This window comes from Rosa rugosa, chromosome 2 (assembly GCF_958449725.1).
Source record: "Rosa rugosa chromosome 2, drRosRugo1.1, whole genome shotgun sequence".
In the NCBI taxonomy this organism is placed as follows: Eukaryota; Viridiplantae; Streptophyta; class Magnoliopsida; order Rosales; family Rosaceae; genus Rosa; species Rosa rugosa.
The window spans coordinates 62,436,386-62,456,938 of record NC_084821.1 but is presented as its reverse complement, the minus strand read 5'-3'; the positions used below and the strand labels follow the sequence as shown (position 1 = coordinate 62,456,938).

General features: G+C 37.6%; 2 protein-coding genes across 4 annotated transcripts; one reads left to right on the top strand and one right to left on the bottom strand.

The window, feature by feature from the left end:
- Positions 1-1,216: 1,216 nt before the first annotated feature.
- Positions 1,217-3,213, top strand: LOC133729156 (cationic amino acid transporter 1-like). The gene has a single exon (XM_062156642.1). The coding sequence runs from the start codon at positions 1,372-1,374 to the stop codon at positions 3,028-3,030; it is 1,659 nt and encodes a 552-aa protein (XP_062012626.1). The 5' UTR covers positions 1,217-1,371; the 3' UTR covers positions 3,031-3,213.
- A 236-nt stretch (positions 3,214-3,449) lies between these two features.
- LOC133729155 (187-kDa microtubule-associated protein AIR9) lies at positions 3,450-19,550 on the bottom strand. 3 transcript variants are annotated; one of them, XM_062156639.1, is made up of 39 exons: positions 19,358-19,546; positions 19,101-19,182; positions 18,028-18,885; positions 17,818-17,889; positions 17,657-17,722; positions 17,442-17,513; positions 17,298-17,363; positions 17,125-17,187; positions 16,968-17,033; positions 16,279-16,378; positions 15,999-16,100; positions 14,579-14,811; positions 14,366-14,480; positions 13,482-13,602; positions 12,124-12,299; positions 11,563-11,698; positions 11,203-11,303; positions 11,050-11,097; positions 10,669-10,853; positions 10,435-10,552; positions 10,128-10,255; positions 9,856-10,024; positions 9,302-9,420; positions 8,963-9,131; positions 8,671-8,755; positions 8,509-8,582; positions 8,306-8,425; positions 7,582-7,777; positions 7,371-7,492; positions 6,793-7,000; positions 6,455-6,528; positions 6,095-6,233; positions 5,480-5,661; positions 4,867-5,022; positions 4,652-4,783; positions 4,450-4,508; positions 4,291-4,323; positions 4,053-4,184; positions 3,450-3,851 (listed from the first exon to the last, which is right to left on the bottom strand). In XM_062156639.1, the coding sequence occupies exons 3-39, from the start codon at positions 18,844-18,846 to the stop codon at positions 3,669-3,671; spliced, it is 5,139 nt and encodes a 1,712-aa protein (XP_062012623.1). In that variant the 5' UTR covers positions 18,847-18,885; positions 19,101-19,182; positions 19,358-19,546; the 3' UTR covers positions 3,450-3,668. The 3 variants fall into 3 exon arrangements, with proteins under 3 accessions (XP_062012623.1, XP_062012624.1, XP_062012625.1); XM_062156640.1 differs by having other exon boundaries at positions 19,105-19,182; XM_062156641.1 differs by lacking the exons at positions 3,450-3,851; positions 4,053-4,184; positions 4,291-4,323; ... (2 more) ...; positions 4,867-5,022; positions 5,480-5,661 and adding an exon at positions 5,767-5,890 and having other exon boundaries at positions 19,358-19,550.
- Between the last annotated feature and the right edge of the window lie 1,003 nt (positions 19,551-20,553).

The window sequence follows — 20,553 nt, the reverse complement described above, 5'->3', positions numbered from 1 at the left end:
AATGGTATAATTGGTTTTTCTGGTCTTCCACATTGAAGCTTTGAGGTACAAACTGCTGCACTTCGTTTTTTTTTTTTTTTTTCCTTTTTAATAATTTTTTTTTCAACAAAAAAAAAAAGGCATCCAATTGTATCAGAATTTTGTTTTACGCTGGAGTCCAGCTGTGATTTTGATTAGTACGATTTCAAATATCAAATTTCCATTTTAACTACAACTTAAAATAGCTTATATGTCGTTATTTATCTTTATACAGAATATGGATTTTTTTTTTTTTAATAAGAGAATATGGATAACTTTTGATTGAGCATATCAGGTGACACGTATGCCCTACCTATGAATTTATCTTCATAGAACGTGAGATTAACATTGAAGTGTATCCAGGCCGGATTGGTTTTTATAAATTTCCTACGCATTTAAGCTAGATACATATCTCTGATAAAAAAATAAAAAGAAGAGAAATTTTAGCAATGTGTTGCTAAATGATAGATACACATCTCTTACTTAATACACAATCTATTAACTTTTTTATTTTAAGATTATACTAGAAACACAACTCCAAACTTCCTAAACTATCCTCATTATTCACAATACACAATATCTTTTCATTAAATACATATCCTTTTTGAAATAAATTGAGATAAATATCTAGTAAGAGACTACCTATTTTTTTTCTTATACAAGAGAGACTACCTATTGCATTGTTGCAGTTGAAAAAAAAAAAAAAAAAGATTATGTGTGAATAAAATTCTTTTGATGGAAGATCTAGAAAATTATGTTTCTTAATTCCAACTATGTTTCTTTATTGATAATATAAATATCTCTTTTGGTAATTTAACTTACCCATAAGATGTGAAGTTGGGTGTGTGAAAAAAGGAATGTGTATTTAGTATTTAGAGGTGTGTGAATAAAATTTCTCTAAATAGAATCTACATATGTATCAAATGCAAATCATTATTCAAGCAAAAAAAGTTCAAATAATAATTTTCTAGATCTTCCATCAAAAGGAATTTTTTTTTTTTTTTGGAAATGAAGATTCTGATCGTTGACGGGTTCCATTTTAAAATTAGATCCTGAAATTTCTCTTTACGGGTTACAGAAACCCTGGAGACCAAGTAAATGAGGCTTCTCTCTTTTATTTTACCGACTAATTTCATATCAGGGTCTATTAGCTTCTACTAATCAATTAATCCAATTTTAGGGCAACAAAAGAAGATGGCAAATAGCAGTGAAGGCAGTGCTGCAAATGGCAGTGGAGGCGGCGGTGGAAACGGCAATGGGGCCAAGAAAACAAGTTGCCTATGCAGCAAAGAAGATTTCTTGCCAGAGGAGTCATTCAAGAATTGGGGAAACTATGTGCATGCCCTTGCCAGCATGAAAACAAGACTCAAGGACCGCCTCTTGGCGCGGTCATTGGACCGCCTTGAGCTAGAAGAAATGCGTGCAAGAAGCCAGAATGAGATGAAGAAAACCCTAAACTGGTGGGATCTCATTTGGTTTGGGATCGGAGCAGTCATGGGGGCAGGAATTTTCGTGCTCACCGGTGAGGCGGCCAGGAATCTTGCTGGCCCTGCAGTTGTAATCTCTTACTTGATATCGGGACTTTCGGCATTGCTCTCAGTTTTGTGCTACACTGAGTTTGCTGTGGAGCTTCCGGTGGCTGGAGGCTCATTTGCCTATCTTAGAGTGGAGCTTGGTGACTTCATGGCCTATATTGCTGCAGGGAACATTTTATTTGAGTATATAGTAGCCGGTGCTAGTGTGGCAAGGTCATGGACCTCGTATTTTGCTACATTGTGCAACCATAGTCCCAATGATTTTCGGATCATTGTGTCATCCCTCGCTGAGGACTATAACAAGTTAGATCCAATTGCGGTCTTTGTCTCCATTGTGGCTTGTGTTGGTGCGTCCTGGAGCATCAAGGCATCGTCTAGGTTCAATTCGATTACATCCATAATCCATCTGGTGGTTTTGTTATTCATCCTGGTTGCCGGCTTAACAAAGGCTAACCCTGCTAATTTCACAACAAGCTTTACTCCATTTGGTATTCATGGCATCTTGAAATCTTCGGCTGTGCTGTTTTTTGCTTATGTAGGGTTTGATGGTGTGGCAACTTTGGGGGAGGAGACTAAAAACCCCGGTAGAGATATCCCAATAGGGCTAATTGGCTCAATGGTAATTACCATTGTAACTTATTGTGGTCTTGCAGCAACATTGTGTTTGATGCAGCCGTACAGCCAAATTGATGCTGATGCATCATTCACTGTGGCATTTCAGGCCGCAGGTATGAACTGGGCAAAGTACATTGTTGCATTGGGAGCACTTAAAGGCATGTCCACTGTTCTACTAGCCAACCTCATCGGGCAGGCTCGATACTTCACTCACATCGGAAGAACCCACATGGCGCCACCAATCCTTGCAAGGATCAATGCCAAAACCGGTACCCCGGTAACTGCCACGATTATCATGACTGTTGCAAACTCAATTGTTGCTTTCTTCACAAGCCTTGATGTCTTGGCAAACCTTCTCTCCATATCAACCCTGTTTATATTTTCCCTTGTTGCATTAGCACTGATTGTTAGGAGGTACTACGTTACGGGTGAAACATCAGCAACAGACAGAAACAAACTCATTGGTTTCTTGACACTAATCATAGGTGCATCAATTGCATCTGCTGGGTATTGGGTACTTAGCAACGGTGGCTGGATTGGTTACGTAGTGACAGTTCCAATATGGTTCTGTGCTACTCTAGGCTTGCAGTTGACTGTCAAACAAGCAAAGAAACCTAGACTTTGGGGGGTGCCATTGGTTCCTTGGTTGCCATCGGCTAGTATCGCAGTCAATATCTTCATCCTGGGATCCATTGATGGAGCTTCATACGTGAGATTCGGTATTTGGACATTGGTTTTGCTAGTCTACTATATATTTGTGGCACTACATGCTTCATATGATGCAGCTCAGGAGACAGAGAGTATAGCTAATGCTGAAACAAACATGGAGGCTGGCACAAGCAAAACCGCTGAAGCAGGCTGAAAACAATTCAGAGATTGTATGTGACCAATGCTAGCATGTTGTTTCTGTACAGGACTAGAACTCAGATCTATTAATATTTTGGTTTTCTTTTTATCATTTGAATGATGGGAGATATCATCCAAGTTAGTAGTTGTGCTCTGAATGTTATATTCATCTGTAGTTCTGTACTACCGTTCAAAATAGATAGCTGCTTGGGCTAAATTTCTATGAACCCTTTGAAGGTTAGGCTTTCCAGCAGAGTTTTAACTTTTTGTTGCAAAGTTATGGTTGTAATAGCCACCCGTCAAGTATTACATCAGCGATGACAGGTCAGGCATTTCCACATTTACCGAGAAATGGAAGTTCTCCAAAGTTAAAAACTGCCTAGCTTATAGTTATGCGAGAATCAAACTGCTAGGAAAATGGTATATATAAGTGGATACACAATCACAACTAACGATATTCTCATTGATACAATAATGATGTACAATCACTCTGACACTAGCAATGCCTCAACTGCTCTTTCTTTTTCTTTTTTGGCAACATACACAGAAAGATAAAAGAAATATAGGGGATAGATAAATAAGGGGTGGGGACTGATTACTGGCTCACTCAAAAACATGGAGACTGACATATATGAACAAATTGATACAGGTTCCTTACATATTATGTTCTATCTTGAGAAGAGTATTGAGTGATGTACTATTGAATCTCTGAGCAAAGCCTCTGATCACAAGCACAATAACATCTCTAAGGTGCCTGGACTGCACCATCAGGTCTACTTCACTCTCACTGTCGACTACAATTCTCAGACGATGCTGGTCATTTCGGAACAGCTCCACCTGCACATTCGTCTACTTTAAATTTCTAGTTTATAGATATAATTTGAACTTTCTCATATGACTAGGAGTGAAGAATTCAGACAGTCATCCCTTTGTTAGATTTCAGATTTTATAGATATGTTATAACGTTCTGAGCATGTATAATTAGTTTTGAACTTTGGACTAGGAGCCTGTAAAATTGTATAGTAACACCAATCTTACATGAAACGGAGGTGCATAGCTTCCACGAATTTCAGTAGTCGGGAAAGAAGTCTTGGAACCAGGCTTTATAACCTTCACTCTTTTTCTATTGACTTCAAGGGTTCTTCTCTCAAGAGTTCCTACCGCAGTAGTCTGCAATAAGAATAAGCATAAAGAAAAGCCAAAACATTAACTTCATATAATTTTACAGTGAAGTCATTAATTATAATACATGGACAGATAATTATCAAATGAGAACCTTTTTTGTAGATTGATCCTTGTCACACAATGCCTGTAGGAAATATGTTAAAAGAGTTGTTAGAATGTTTACAAAGATGTAAAAGTAAATTTCTGTACTTCAGCCAACTCTTTACAATGTATAATCCAAAGACAATCAACAGTTCACTAATAGTCATACCTCAAATTTCACTGATCCGAGATCAAGCTTCTGCTTCACTTCTTTAAGAACATCAGGCTCTGCATGTAAATCAATGGAAATTTATGATATGGGTTCTTTCAGATTTGAACATGAAATTTTGTACCAACTATCTCAGACTAGATCAAAATAATGTGCAATTTATTAGAACTAAAATTCAATAAAAGATGAGATTCTTTATTACCGACTGCAATCGGCTCTGTTGATGCTGAAACAGGTGACCCCTCCACTCCATCCTCTCTTACAGGAGTGTAAATGGCTACAAGCCTATATCCTACATCATCCACATTGGATTCATACATTCTCCCTACCTCCCCTGCACATAAAAAATTCCATCTAAATATTGCAGAATGGATATTCCTATGAAGGACTAATATATCCAAAAATATAACTACATACCGGGTATAGAGATAAGATCAGGACTCCCAACCATTGATCTGAGCCACTGTATTCTACTTTTGCCTTCCTTCCCTCCACTATAAATGCCACGTACAGCATATAAGTTGGTGTGGAAACCCCTCCCTTCGATCTCCAGCTTATCAATTCTAGGAATTCCTACGGATTAAAGGGGGAAAATAATTAAGGCTGAAAGAAAATGGGGATCCCTAATTCAGGAAATAACAATATTATTACAACCAATCATTCAGAAACTGTATAAAACCCAGAAGCAACAATATTGAATTCAAATAAATTTTTCGACTTCTCCACACTTCATATCAATTGAACAATAGATTGGTTTCAAGCCTTTCTTTTGTAATGGAAAATCACCCAGGACTCTTAATCATCTAAAGGAGATGTGAAACAATGTTTCTTTTACAGAGATTTCATAGCATTCTTTCATTTGAATCATCACTTTTCTGGATAGGAAAAGAGAAAACTTTTATTATTGGGTGACACTGACCACACCAAACATCCCCGAGTACCTAAGGACTAATGGATTAAAGAAACAACGTTGTTCAAAAGTAAGGGGGTGGTCCTTCAGTCATGTTACTGTACTTTAGAATGGAATTACCTGGTAGTATTGGTCCAGTTTCAGCATATGCAGGCTCAGCTGACCTTCCAAACACATCAGTCACAATGCACTCACATTTTAGACAGCGCCCGACGTCCTCTAATCGCATCTTGTAGGAGCAAGAACGCTGAGCAGGTAATGGTTCAAAGGTCTTATTATCTCCCACTGCTGAAGAAAAGAACCTGTACCAACCACTCGTGTCATATAATTAATATTATGAAATAGTAAAAGCTAATCAACTTGCAACAAGAATCAAGAAAATTTCAATAGTGACCATACTTCGTATTTAATTCAATGATTCTAGACGTCCAATTTGAAAATAAAATCTGCATGCCACTTGCCAATGGAAATATTCAAAACTAACACGGTAGCACTGGAATATCCCAACAAAATGTTACATAATACTAGGACCTGGATCCGGTGGAAAGCCAAAACAGTGTAAGTTTATGCAGTTTTAAGTTTATAAAGCCTATATTTTTTTATGACATTTCTAAAAATTCATTACAAATGAAAGAAATGGAATATGGAGCCTCTAACAGTGATAGTACTGCACGAACATTTGAATGCAATCATTCGTTCAAACATGTCACAGATTACTAAAATATAACACTATACCATTGATATCTGACATCTTGCTTGTACTTGTGCCAAACAAGCTGTTGAGTCAAACTCTCTGGGATCACTTCAACAACGGTAAGAACATCACCTTCGATTGCTTTTCCAGTGAGAGCAAGCATCTCTAGTCTCAGAAGCTCTGGAGGGCAATAATACCACATCCAAATTCAGAAAGTGTTTTTTGAGCTTTACCACGCAAGATAAATAACAAATGAAATCTATCTAAAACTTATTCTGCCTTTCCAAGTACGTGTCCGAAAACTCCAAACACCAAAAATAATTTGCAAGCCCATGAAGTTGAATGCGTACATTATATATCAATGATCAGAAGCACTGGTATGGTCACATGGGACTTTTTACCTGGAAGAATAATGTCAGTTGGCTCAGACAACCTCAGTTCACCAACCACTGAATCTGAACGAACTGGTGTATATCTGTGATGCATATTAAGAAGTTTGTTAGGAATGATATTTTCTACATATTCATCTACAGAACTCCACATGGTGTACATATAACTAATTTCAGAAATATTCTAATATAGACAGAAGAAGAATATAACTGGTACAAAACCAAATACTTTCTGATAAAAAAATCTGGGCAGTTTATAGTAAAATAATATAAATAAAATAAAAATACCGTAGCAAGACGATCAGAACAAAAAAATGAAAAAGGAAGAAGAAGCGAGACAAAAATTTTACCCAAACAATAAACGGCAGTTGTAGTCTGCATCAGTGACTTCATAAGTTCGAGAGTTGGCCCCATTAATAAGACTGATAGTTCCATCATTAGTTTCTCTATACCAGCTAAAAAGGCTCCATCCCTCATATCCACCAAAATACTCTCCTTCCCCAGAATAAACAGACAGAGACACCTTCTTCACACGAACATTAGAAACCACAGGAAGAGCTACAACATTGATTCAGAAAACATGTCAATGACCATGATCCAAAAGAAACAAACATCTTTTTGATAGGGAAAAAGAATGGACAAATGAATGCCTTGGAATGACCTAGGCCAGAGGTTGGCAGTATAGATAGCAAATACAGAACATCCATTACATGAAACTGATGAGTTATATATAAAGCAGGTTTTTAGACGAAAACTAAAATGAAATGAAATAGCTGCCAAGGCTTACGACTTCCTTAAAAGTAAATATAAATATTTGAAAATAAGTCAACCAGATCAGACAATTTTAATGGTATGCCTCTGTGTTAATCACAGCTAAAGAAAGTGAACTGACGAGTATGAAAATAAAGACTTGGAACTTAGGTTGTACCTGGTGCAACCGGAGAGTTGCAAATTGCAACTAGTGCCTTCCCACATTTACCATCTTTACGGGTGGGCACCCAATATAGGGCCAAATAAGCCCCAACATCTTCAAGTGCTGGTTTATATGTTCTGCCACATATACAAACCATTGACATTTGCCATTTCAAAACGGAAAAACAGATTGAAACATTAGACGACTACCCAATATCAGAACTTACAGTGTTTTACTGCATATACCAACATCTTCATTCAAATTAGATATATCCAGCAATGCAGATCCATGAAGCTTATTCTTCGTTCTGTACCAAATATATTCTCCAACACCCTCCTCTCCACCAAAGTATGTTTTTTCTGGAACCAATTCTTCATCCTCACAGCAATCAGGAATGATAAGCTCCAGTCCTTCAGGATCCGCTGTTGCAAGAAGCAATAAATTAAATTGGCCACATATTAAGTAAGAATCAAATAGTGTTCTTAAAATGGAGATGAAAATGAAAGAAATTGGTGGTAGAACAAGTGTAGAAATTGATATTCCTTGATTGATTTTAAGCTATTACATTCTATGTATTATATAGCTGTGAGTATTTGACAGTTACAAGTATTACATTAACAACAGAATCAAAACTGATGCATAATCCTAGGAAATAGTAAATCAGCAGTAGACAAACTATTTAGACAAACTAATCAATGGAGGAGATTCTGGGAGTGATTGAAGGAGGAGATTGATTCTCTTTAACAACAAGTGAATGAGATCCTAATATATCTACTAGGGGTTTCTGAGGGAATGTTTTGCTTATGGAAATTATTCACATTTTCTGCTTGCTTTTGGGGAATTTTTAAGTACATGAAAACCATTTCTGGGGTTGCAATGGAACTCAGCTAAACAAAAAGATCCTCCAAACTACACAAGGGTGTAGAATTCTGCAAAATGAGTCAACTTACCAGGGCCAACCACATCAGATTTTATGCTCATAGGATTTCCTCTCGTCCCATCCTTGCGCATAGGGGTGTAAACAAGTTCAATGCATCTTCCCACATCATCAAGAGTCAAATCTAGAAAATCTGTCAAGAGAAAATAGTATTTAAATTTGCTATTTCAAATTGATGTGCAAGTATGTCTCATTTATCAACTCTCTAGAACTCACCCTGAGTACTCAATTTCTCCTTGACACCATTACTTTTCACTCTAAACCATTCATGGAAGCAATTTCCTTTCTCCCTGAAGCACAAACCATTGAGGGAACGGTCACAATCCTAAAGTTTCAGGTTTATCAGAAAATAAGAATAAGAACAACAGGAAGTCTCACCCTCCAGTATAAGAAGCAGTAAAGCTCAAGCGTTGTCCTTCAATCATTGAACCAAGAAACTCCAAAGAGTGGCATGTTGGGGGACCTGCATTGCAAAATAAATTTTGGAACAATCATCAGATTTACTTCTTGAAAGATGACTAGGCATTATCACCACATCACATGCCTATTTAAACTATGTGACTAGATTGTTACCGAAAAAGTGACAAGTGTCAATCCAGTATGCAAAAGAAAATGGGTTGTAAAAAAATAAAAATAAATAAATAAATAAAAACAGAGATCAGTCACTTACCAGGTATTATAGGTCCAATTTGTTCGGAAAGAACAGTAGGACCACGCGCCCAGTCACTTCTGACAGGCTCACACGACACTGAGATAAAGAAGCCAATGTCATCAATTGAGAGCATGTATGAAGCAGTAGTTGCACCCCTAATTTCCGTTGGAGTTCCATCTGAAGTACTCTGCAAAGACATCATATTTTTTAATAACATGGTATAAGCAAAAGGTTTAAGATGAAGTGATTTTTCAAGGAAATGTAACTTTCAATAATAGTAAAATGTGAAATACAGAAAAAGGTTCTGTCACGCCAACCAGAACAGATGATAACTAAGCACAAAGTTAATAAAATTACCCGGAACCAGTAGAAAAGTGAATCTCCCTCTTCACCGCCCCAATATTTTTTGTCAACAGTAAGTGAAGTACCTTCAGTGGCATCCCCGACAATTCGTAGGGAAAGCAATCTAGGGCTTCCTGATTATCAAGAAAGCATTTGTTGTAAGAGTGAGCACAAAATTGCATGTGGACATATCAGTGTACACATCCACAACAAAAGCTATACAGCATTGGCATTCATTTTAATTTGGTGAACATATTAAACTTTTACTGCACATTTCTTTATTATTTCATAAAATCCACATGCTGATACTAGAAGTGAAGAAAAATTCAATATATTTCTAGGTATCATTCTTCTCAGTTCTGTCAGTGACTCAGTTATTTCTAACTTAAACTTCCTCTTAAAGAGAAAAGTTCCAATGATATGCCATGTAACACCGCACGTTCAAAACTTCTACTTAATTTTTCTACAGTGATTCACAACTCTACTCTTCATATATTCCAATGTAGAAGTCTTTGCATCTTTTGTCAGTGCAGCAACATAACTGTCATGACATGAGAGAACAAAATTACCAGGGCGAACACGTTCCTGGCCCATGCACGTTGTTGGTTCACCCACAATCCCATCATCACGCACTGGGGTACATTGGAATGAAATGAATTTACCAATTGCATCTTTTGTAATACGATACTGAAGAAGCCCTGTGACCTCAGGTATTAGAGATCCGGAATCAGTTTCAACCTGTTAATTCCGGGAAATCATGTGAGGTTGATATTAGGGACTCCAATAATTTAAATCAAGCTCTACATCCTGTTTGACAAAAATTTGATAGAAGTGCACATACCTCATGAATATACCAATTATAGATACTTTTTCCTTCATGACCACCGATATAACCATATGATCCAGTCAATATTCCACCTTCCGAGTAATCTCCAGTAATAGATAAGAAATTCAGGCTAGGAGGCAGAGCTGCAAGAAGCAAGATGAGAGTTAGTGATACACAACAGCAATTAGGGGAAGGTGTATCATTTACCCGTATTATATTTGAATGGTGCCAAAGGGTCTAGATATCTGCTAATATCAAGCATATTGGATGACATCTGAAACACAATTGTGCACACAGAGAAACTTAAAGTAGGTATACTTACTCTCAACTGCTGTATCTGAAATAACATATGCTGGGTCACCAGATTCACCATCTGGAGTCATAGGAGTGAATTTTGCAACAATGTAATAGCCAACAGCTCCCAATGGTATGCGAAATGCCTAAACAAAGGTAACACCAATCGATAATTTACAATTTTACATTTATTGCCAAAGAAAAAAACAAAAACCACCCTTGCTTCTGAATCCACATATTCAAAGAATATAGGATCACATACCTTGGCAATCTTGGATGTGCTCAACGCTTCAAGACCTTTCTCACCCTCCAAAGTTGAGAACCTTGTTTTAAACCACTGTACCCTGCTAGAACCTTCAGTTCCTCCAGTGACAATACCAGTGGCAGTAACCTTACTGTTCTCCTTCATATCACCTATTATCTTCAGATTTAATACCTTCGGAGGTGCTGGAATTAAGCAAAGACAAATATTACAACAAGAGGAAGTCAGTAACAGCAAGCTGATATTAAAAACAAAACAGAAGCATGGCAAATGGCAGAAGACTTGCATCAATTTAAAGAACGCTTGATTATATTTAATAAAAGAATAAAGAAAATAGACAGACAATTTTAATTTCAAGATTCTTGAAATCATTTGGGCTACCTTGCTTCACCACATCGGACAGTATTGAAACAGATTCCCCTTCTTGCCCTGAATAGAGAAGCACAAACCACAATGTTATGTGACAATTCATGAGTCAGAACACTCATAGTATACATATGTTGTGTTCCTAAGGAAAAGGGCAATGGATCTAACCTTCAAAATTGATAGGTATATATGCAAAAGACAAGCGATGCCCAACATCCTCCTTGCTCAAAGTATACTCAGATGTACCAGTTGATACCAAAACAAAGTTTCTGTCAAAGGAAAGCCATTAGCCAAGAAGGGGGAGAAAAACTACGTATGCAAAATAAGTGTACCGAGAAACTTGCTGCTTTAACAGAGAGAAAAGCTAGAGAGAGGTGAGAGAGAGAGAGAGAGAGGCAAAAATTGAGAAGAACTCTAGGGACCAAAACTATGAAAAACTTCAACATTTGAGAAAAACGAGAATAAAATCCAATCTAGGAAAGCATATTTGCATTTTGTTTGAGCATGACAAGATTTGAGTATACTGACCCACTGTCGCTATGCTCACATAACCATTCAAACTTGCTGGGGCCCTCTCTTCCTCCAAAGTAATCACCAACTCCTCTGATGGTAGTTCCTTCAACAAGATCTCCAACGATTTGAACGTTATTGACCGACGGAGGTGCTGCCACCATGAAACAGTTTATTAGTATCCCTGACCAAATTTTTCAGGTTAACAGGAAATGCAGTCAATAAAAATGGAGAAAAACTGCCTCCATGAGTGTTTATAACTGATGAGTGGAGGGGGAATTACTGTAGCTACAAGGTGCCATTAAAACAAAACTTGAACCAGCTCTAATAAAGGAAACGTTGACTGTACATGTACTTTTGAAAAGTTTTAGCCAAGGCTGAGGGTATTGTGTGGGTCTTAAAAAGTTCAACCAAGAAGGAGCATACAGAGCATCAATTAGCAACTAGACAGGAATTGCGGTGGTATATTAAGACAATTGTAGACATCCAGCATAAGAAGAACAAACTAGGCAAGGCAGCTGTAATCATACTGGAAAAATAACAGAGAAGATCCGCATAAAATTTGTATCACTTGAATACCTGATTTTACAAAATCGGTGTATTTATAATGGGGTTCTCCTTTGGCACCTTCTTCTGTCACTGGTGTATACATGAAAACCAAACTTGTATCAATATCATCTATGGTCAACTTGTACTCCTCATCTTCAGCTCCAGCAATAACAACAGGACTGCTGTTCCATTTCCTCCTCAACCAACTGAAAAGTATGAAAGGTTTATGTGCATTATATTACTTTCTTGTAGCAAGAGGAAAGGAACAGTTACATTGCATGAAAAGTGCAAATAGGCATAAATAAGAGATGTACATATACGCAGCCAAACCTGTTAAAGAGAATCAATCTCCTCCTTCAATCACTCCCAGAATCTCCTCCATTGATTAGTTTGTCTAAATAGTTTGTCTACTGCTGCTTTACTATTTCCTAGGATTATGCATCAGTTTTTGATTCTGTTGTTAATGTAATACTTGTAACTGTCAAATACTTATAGCTATATAATACATAGAATGTAATAGCTTAAATCAATCAAGGAATATCAATTTCTACATGGTATCAGCCTAGGTCTAGGGTCCTTCCCTGTGTCTCCTTTATCTTGTGTCTCTCCTTTGTCTTGCTTTTCTTTTCCTGCAGCCCCCAGTCATACAACCTCTATACGTGATGTCCCAGTCACACAACATGCTTCGGTTGTTCTCTTCTCCTACCTGGGAATCCTCTTCTTATCCATGCCCTCAACGGTTCACTGGCCCAAGTACTGGTTCCCCTTTTGCTGGGGTTCATTATGCTGCTGATCCAAATTGGTATCCGGACACCGGTGCAACCCATCACATGACAGCTATGCCTGTTCACAATCCACAATCTTATGGTGGGCCTCATAATGTATATATGGGTAATGGGGAATCAATGCCCGTTTCCCATACTGGTAACCTCCCCTTGTCGTTAGGTTCTTCCCATTTTTCTTTACAAAATGTCTTTCGCATTCCATCCATTCGTAAAAATCTTCTCTTTTCCAGCAAACTTGTCCATCCAGGACCGCCAAGTTTGAGGGGGGCTGTTAAAGAGAATCAATCTCCTCCTTCAATCACTCCCAGAATCTCCTCCATTGATTAGTTTGTCTAAATAGTTTGTCTACTGCTGCTTTACTATTTCCTAGGATTATGCATCAGTTTTTGATTCTGTTGTTAATGTAATACTTGTAACTGTCAAATACTTATAGCTATATAATACATAGAATGTAATAGCTTAAATCAATCAAGGAATATCAATTTCTACAAAACCTAAACCTTAAGCTAGAAATGGACCAAAATGTATATCAACCTGTAAATATCCACCATTGTCTATGCATTTAAGTACATGCACATAGAGCTTTTGAATAGGTAATCTCACCTAGAAACACCTTTTGCTGGAGTGCCCCCACACCACGCAATCTCTGCATGGCCCCTTATAATATTTCCCTCCACCAGTTCTCCACGAACATCAAGGTTCACAACCTTGGGAATTCCAGTACCTATTCAAGAGAGAAAATAACATAACTCGGTGGTATGTAAAGAAAAGTCTTTGCACCATATAACATCTATCTAGATAAAAAAGCATGCTTCAAGATGAAATTTTAAGCTGGCGGTATTGTGGCAAATTATAGGATTTGTTTTGTACTTGGAACATCATACAATAAAGGCCTGGAAATACCATGAAGGTTATATATTTCTCATTTCAACTGTATATCAAGTTCAAAATGTTATTGGAGTAGACTTTTATCGTTATGCCAATGACTTATTATTCCTACATGTCCATTGATTCACTAGTGTATATATCAAGATTAAAAAATGCATTTTGAAATTCAAGGATTCAGTTCCTAGGAGGGGCTAGGAATTAAGTCTGTATAAGGAAACAAGTATGTTGGCATAGTGTAACATGATTCCAATGATCAAAGTAAATTCTTGATTTTGAACTTGATCAAAATTACTGATCTAGCAATATTTTACTTCAGTTTTATGGAATTAGAGGATCAGGCTTACTATGCAAAGGTCCATGTATGAACCTTTGTTCAACAGACTGCATAAGAGTTAAAAAGCAATGTATCTTCACATTTATATTCTAGCAAGAGATGCAAAATTTTTTGCTCTGATGCTGATAAGTAAATCCAGAAATACAAATCCCAGAGTATGAGCTAATAATGAGAAGGTTTAAGGCTTATAAGCTGGATAGAAGCAGAACAAGATGAATCTCTAAATTCTACATTTACTCTAATGAAAAAGGATGAGAAAATTTACCTGGTGAAACTGATGAAGATATAGCAAAAATAGGAGGGTACTCCATTTCTCCTAATATTGGAGTACATTCCACTTTCAAAATTTTACCAATATCTTCATGCTTAGGCCAGTATACCTATTATCAACGTGTCATCAGCTTAATATTAGATTCGAAGAACAATCATTTTGAACTCAAAGTTTAAATACACTGATCATAATGAAAGTATCAGTAACCTCTCCAGTGGCATCAGGAATGCTGGTGAAATTGGAAGGTGTTCTTTCTCCTACAAACCACTGATATTTTAAGATTAATTGTGGATCAGTGACCAAAGTACTGTCTTGTACAAAAGAGAAGTGACAGCGACAAGTATCTTCTTCAAATGGCTGATCAATAAAAGCCTCCTTGACCAGGAAGCCCGGAGGCAAGTTATCCTTCCATTGCTCAACTAGAAAGCGAAACGTTGAGTCTGTACAAGAGTATAAGTAACAGGAGTCATGCAAAGCAGTTCTCAAATATAGAAATCTAAGGTGTACTGAACAATCCCAAACTCAAAGTGCAGGATAAACAATAACACTGTTCCTAAAGTCAAGACTTATGACTTCAAGACAAATTTAGTATTTCACCTACACATACACACACACACACACACTCTATTATTAAATGCACAGGAAATGCTTAACAAGAAATCCATTCTACAGTGGATATAAAAAGTTACCATGCAGTAAGCACATGTACTTATTTACATTAAAGGGAGCACGTACTTATTTATATTAAAGGGAGCACATCAACGTGGATGGTGCATTTCGGATGGAAAATGGAAGTGGGGGTATTGGGGTGGTGGTCAGAAACGACATGGGCATGGGTATTGCTGCTTTAGCTCGACCTTTTGTACATGCACACTCGGTCCTTAATATGGAAGCGGAGGCATGTAGAGCTGGTCTTCTCCTTGGGATTCACCAAGGTTGGTCTGACATAGATATTGAAAGCGATTTTGCCATTCTGATTACTGCTCTCAATAGTAAGGAGACAAGTTTCTCTGAGGTAAGTCGGGTTGTAGATGACTGTAAGGGGTATCTAAATGCTTTTCAGTCAGTTAGAATTCGACCCATTTACCGTGAAGCAAATGGTGTAGCTGATAGGCTGGCTCACCTTGCTAGTTGGGGTGCGATCGATGAGGTTTGGTTAGATGAGACGCCTGCTATCATTCAGGATGTTCTCTACGAGGATTATTGTAGTTGTTTCTCCGTAGCACGGGGTTCAGGTTTTATGTCCCCCCCGTTGCAAAATTCAAATATTAATATAATAAACGGAACCAGGCGTGGGGCTGAGCCTCCCAGCTAGGCTGGGTTCCAAACCCCTTTTCAAAAAAAAAAAAAAAAAAAAGGGAGCACATACACAGATCCCTCTAGACATGTACATACAGAAACTCATAAGTAGCTCATCACTAACATTTTTCTTGTGATTGAATATACTATGAAACAAAATACAAGAGAAACCAACAGATTTCCATGGTCCCTTCATCAAATAATTGAAGTAATAGCACATTGAGCAACTGGTGCATTGGAGAACCAACCACAAACTCTGAACACATTGAATTTGCTAGAATATTGGCAACATTATTACCAACAGAATAAAAGAAATCAATTTCCATACCTGCTGCATGCTCTGGACGGCAAAACTCCCAACCATCTCTAATGCATAATGATGTGTGTGCAGGATAACGCTTTGCAATTGCTACCTGTTCTCGGGAAAGATCTGGCAGGATTTTCAAATAAACTTATAAGAAAACATTATATATATATATATATATATATATATATATATATATATATAGAGAGAGAGAGAGAGAGAAGACAAGACAGGAATATTAAAGATAAGAACCGATAATAGGAAGACACAGACAAGATGCAAATAACAGTCATACTATACGTACCTCTGTCATTGAACTTTTTTAAGGTAGGACCAGCAAGCAAAATGGAAGCTGCTTCTACATGAGGCATTTTTAGTATAGGATTCTCCTCCACTCGTAAATGCTGTGACATAAAACAATGAGGAACAAGATTGTAAGTTTAAGCTACTGATGAGGGTGAATTACTTCTACAAATCAGAAAAAAAAAAAATTATCATTTTATAGTCAGCCTACCACCGATTAAAGGAAGATGTGAAAAGAATTTTATTCTAAATATATGAAGTACCATTCCTGATCCATGAAACCCAAAGGCAGTAAAAAGGATCTAAGGCTTCATTTCTCTGGTGCAAATTCATACTCCAATATACCATCTCTACAAGCCTTTTAAGGCTCCACCTTGCATGTTGTAAATTTAGGAAACAATGACATGGTGAAAAGCGGTGATGGTAAAAATTTGGTCATCCGCATTCTTTAATATGATAATATCCGTTAAAGCCCAATTCATGATCCAGACAATGAGTTTGGGGTTCAGCCTAAATGGATGCATGAACCCCTTTCCTGAACATACTAGATGTAACTCATAATAATTCACAAATACAGGACCATAGCATGTCTCTATGACATTAACTGTACCACAAGTTCACCTATGGTGCTGATGATAAAGACCAATGTACACTATTTTTGGGAAATCGTATGCATCATTAGAAACTAACCTCAAGAACCGGTAAATACGGGAATCCCTTTAGAGTTGAAATTTTGTTTTTGCTGGCAGCTAATACCTGTTTGATATCACTGAAATATAAGAAATTGATCCAAAGGGGGTTGAGAATAGAAGCAACAAACCTCATAAGACTAAAACAACAAACAAACCTGCAGACGAGGTTGACTTGCCATTGTAAGATTCTTCAACTTATTTTGAGCAACAGAGAGGAACTATACAAGAAAGAAGAAACCAAAGATATATTCAACATGCACAAAAATTATTACCTAATTGCAAACTTCCATAGAGTATCAGCAACTGAAAACTATGCACATAACCTTACCTCCAAATTGGGGAGCTGAGGGAGGCTTGCAAGCGACGTGATTTGATTTCCAGCCAGATAGAGTTGCTGTACAGTTGATGAAATTCAGGAATCTATTGCATGGATATATGGAAACTGACAGGTGAATCTAAATTACATGCAAACCTGTAAGACTCTGCAATTTTCAAGAGGTTCAAATCCAGGCCCTTTGAAATCATTGAAACTCAAATCAAGAACCTAGAAATAAAGTACCATCAATCATTAGCATGCTACTTATTTGCAAATCTGAAACATTACTTACATGCTTAGTGTGTGCATAATAAAACATAATAAGTCTGCAATTCAGTATGTTATTTAAGATTTAAGTACGATTAACAAACCTTTACTCTCGTCAGTATTTCAACCCCTTCCAACGTAGATAAAAGATTATCTCTGAGATAAACAAACTGCCAAAAAAGAGCATCACTTTAGAGGAATAACTTTAATCACTTAAAAGAAAGAAATGGGAAAGCTTAATAGGCAACTAATCACATGACATTACCTCTAAATTTGGTGACAAGTTCAACCCACTGGCCTTGAGACTGCGAACTCTGTGACCCCTAAGGTCCAACCTCTGGTACAAAAGTAATAGAGAGATAATAAGGACATAAAAGAGGACAATAAGATAATCCTGTGCTAATACGCATCTGCAAAATGGAGCTGTGTTATACCACTAAAAGCATTGTTAAAATTGTGTGCCCATAATACTCACCAGATCATCACCAGCTTTGATTTCGACCTTTGGAAGAACAATAAACCGAGAATCCCGGCCTTGAGGTGTTGCCACTTTCCTGCGTCCAGATAAACTAGCACTACTATTCATAGACGAAGACAAAGACCCGGATCTCAGTCCACTGGTAACTGTAGGTGATCGAGCTGATGAGGAAGAAAGCTTTGAGACTGACTTCCTGACTCCACTACTAGCACTACTGTCCAATGAAGAAGTTGTCATCCTTGAAGACGAAGATGAAACGGACGATGCTGGCTTGACAGAAGGCTTCCTGACAGTCTCTTGTCTACTCGCAAGAGACCCCGATGGTTTATTCAGACTCCGGTCCAATGGTGACCCGGCAGACAACTTTACAGCCTGTGAAACACTGGTTGATTTTGTAACTACTGAAGGCAAAGAACTTCTCCTAAGCTCGGGGAGAGACCGCCTTACAGGGTCTGCAGACTTATTGCCTGCAATTGGAGTGGCATTGCTCTGCTGTCTTGCAGTGGAGACTGACGGCTTCTGAGGCAAACCACCAGTGCTGTTTCGCCTTGCTACTGGAACTGAATTCAAACTTCTGGAAGTCCCAGTTGCACTTGACTTCGTTGCACTCGAGCTAGAATCCAAACCACTTTTCGCATCTACTTTCTTTCTAACACTACTAATGGGAACCGAGGCCTTCGATGTCACTGAAGCCCCAGGTTTCACTGTCTTGGTAACTCTTTTTGCAGCTTCTGATGAACCAACAGAGGCCTGCTTCTCAGAAACTTGGGGACTCTCAACTGGGTCTTTGCCTGGTTGCTCTACATTGTCCTCCATTTTGGCTCACCACCAATGTATCCAAACACACACACACACCTAGAACCCAGAAACAGTTTAAAAACACCAATCAAATTCTCCAACTTGAAATGCCTGATTTCCAGAAAATTAACAAATGAACAGTGAAATTTAAGAAGTTCTCAAGCATTTACACCCTCAAATTTTCACCAACTAAAACTAAAGGGTAATTCAACACAACCTCAACATTGACAAAAACAAAAAGAACAACTTGTAAAGTAAAAGACTTGAGCCACTTACAAGTCCAAAACAAGCTAAAGATTGAAGCTTTTCAGCACCCAAACCTCTGTTCTTGTTACCGAACGATCATACTTGGATCTAGCACAAAATGCAGGTTCTTTAGCAAAAACCCAAGAACCCAATTCAATCCTAAGCTAGATAATGCCCTCCAAAGCACTAAACTTTGGAAAACACTCCAAACCAATAAGAACCCAGAAGACAAATTCAAAGCCCAAACACACCCAGAAACAAAGAAAGACAGAGGATTAATTACCTGGACAATGTCTCAGATCTGGGAGGTTACAAAACCAAAACCAAAACAGTAATAAAGCACTCCTGGGGTTGCGAGTGTTTTTGGGCAGAGAATCAGAGCAGGTGTGGAAGCGTCCGCTACACACCAAAAGAAAGCACAAAAAGAGAGAGAGAGAGAGAAGAGAGAGTGAGTGTGGGTTTTGCTGAGCTAAGATTTTAGGAAAAAGGTAGTAAGGCCAGCAGAGTGAGGGATTAAAATAATATGGTGTTGAAAAAAAGTGGTCTTCCAGATAAAATTGGTGGTGGGTGTTAAAAAATTGGCGGAAAACTGTGTTGGGTTTTTTTTGAAAACAGAGTCTTGGACTCTACTTGGGTTAGGAACTTGGGAAATGGAATCACCCATGTGTGGGGGAAAAAAGAGGGAAAATTAATTAAATGAGTGCAGGTTGATTATTATTATTTTACCTGATTTTGGATAAAGCATGGTATTCTTATTCTTTCTGATTTTCTTTTTCTTTTGGGATTTTTTTACAGAAAGAGAAAAGTGACAAAGTTGCACACTTCCTGCAAACATTCTTCCTTTTCTTCTGTTTTTCAGTTTTTGTCTGTGTTTATTTGAAGCTAGAATCTTTTTCAGTTTGTCATGAATTATTGAATTTGAAACAATCAAGAATGACATCAAATTTAAACCATGAGAACACATTTGGTTCATATGATACCCTACACATTACCTACCATGTGTTGTTATAATTTTTCTCTTTCATCTTCGATTTAGAGAGTTATGATTAAGATAAATAAGTCAAATGTTGTACTTGAGTAAAGCACACTAGAGTTACAAACTCATAACAATAGACGAACTTGAGTGGTTCCCAACCGCGCAACATGAAAACATCACAACTATCATCCATCACATAAAGCTTTATCAATTTTAGTGGCGTGAGTGAGGAAAAAAGTGTAGTTTTGATGTAAAATAAAGGCCTTGATAGGTTAAATTTTGGTGGCCTTTTGTTAACTTTTCAACTGTGTACTCATCAATTGACAAGGACTTCCTCCATGGCCAATTATGATCAGTTAGGAAATCGCTGTCCATTGTTGATTGGTGCAACACAACACAGCCAAAAGTAATAAAGCTTGACCAAGCTCAGTGTCAGTTACCAAGTCGTTATCAAAAGGAGACAAGGTGGGTTGGGCCAAACAGAATTGGGCCAAGTTCCACAG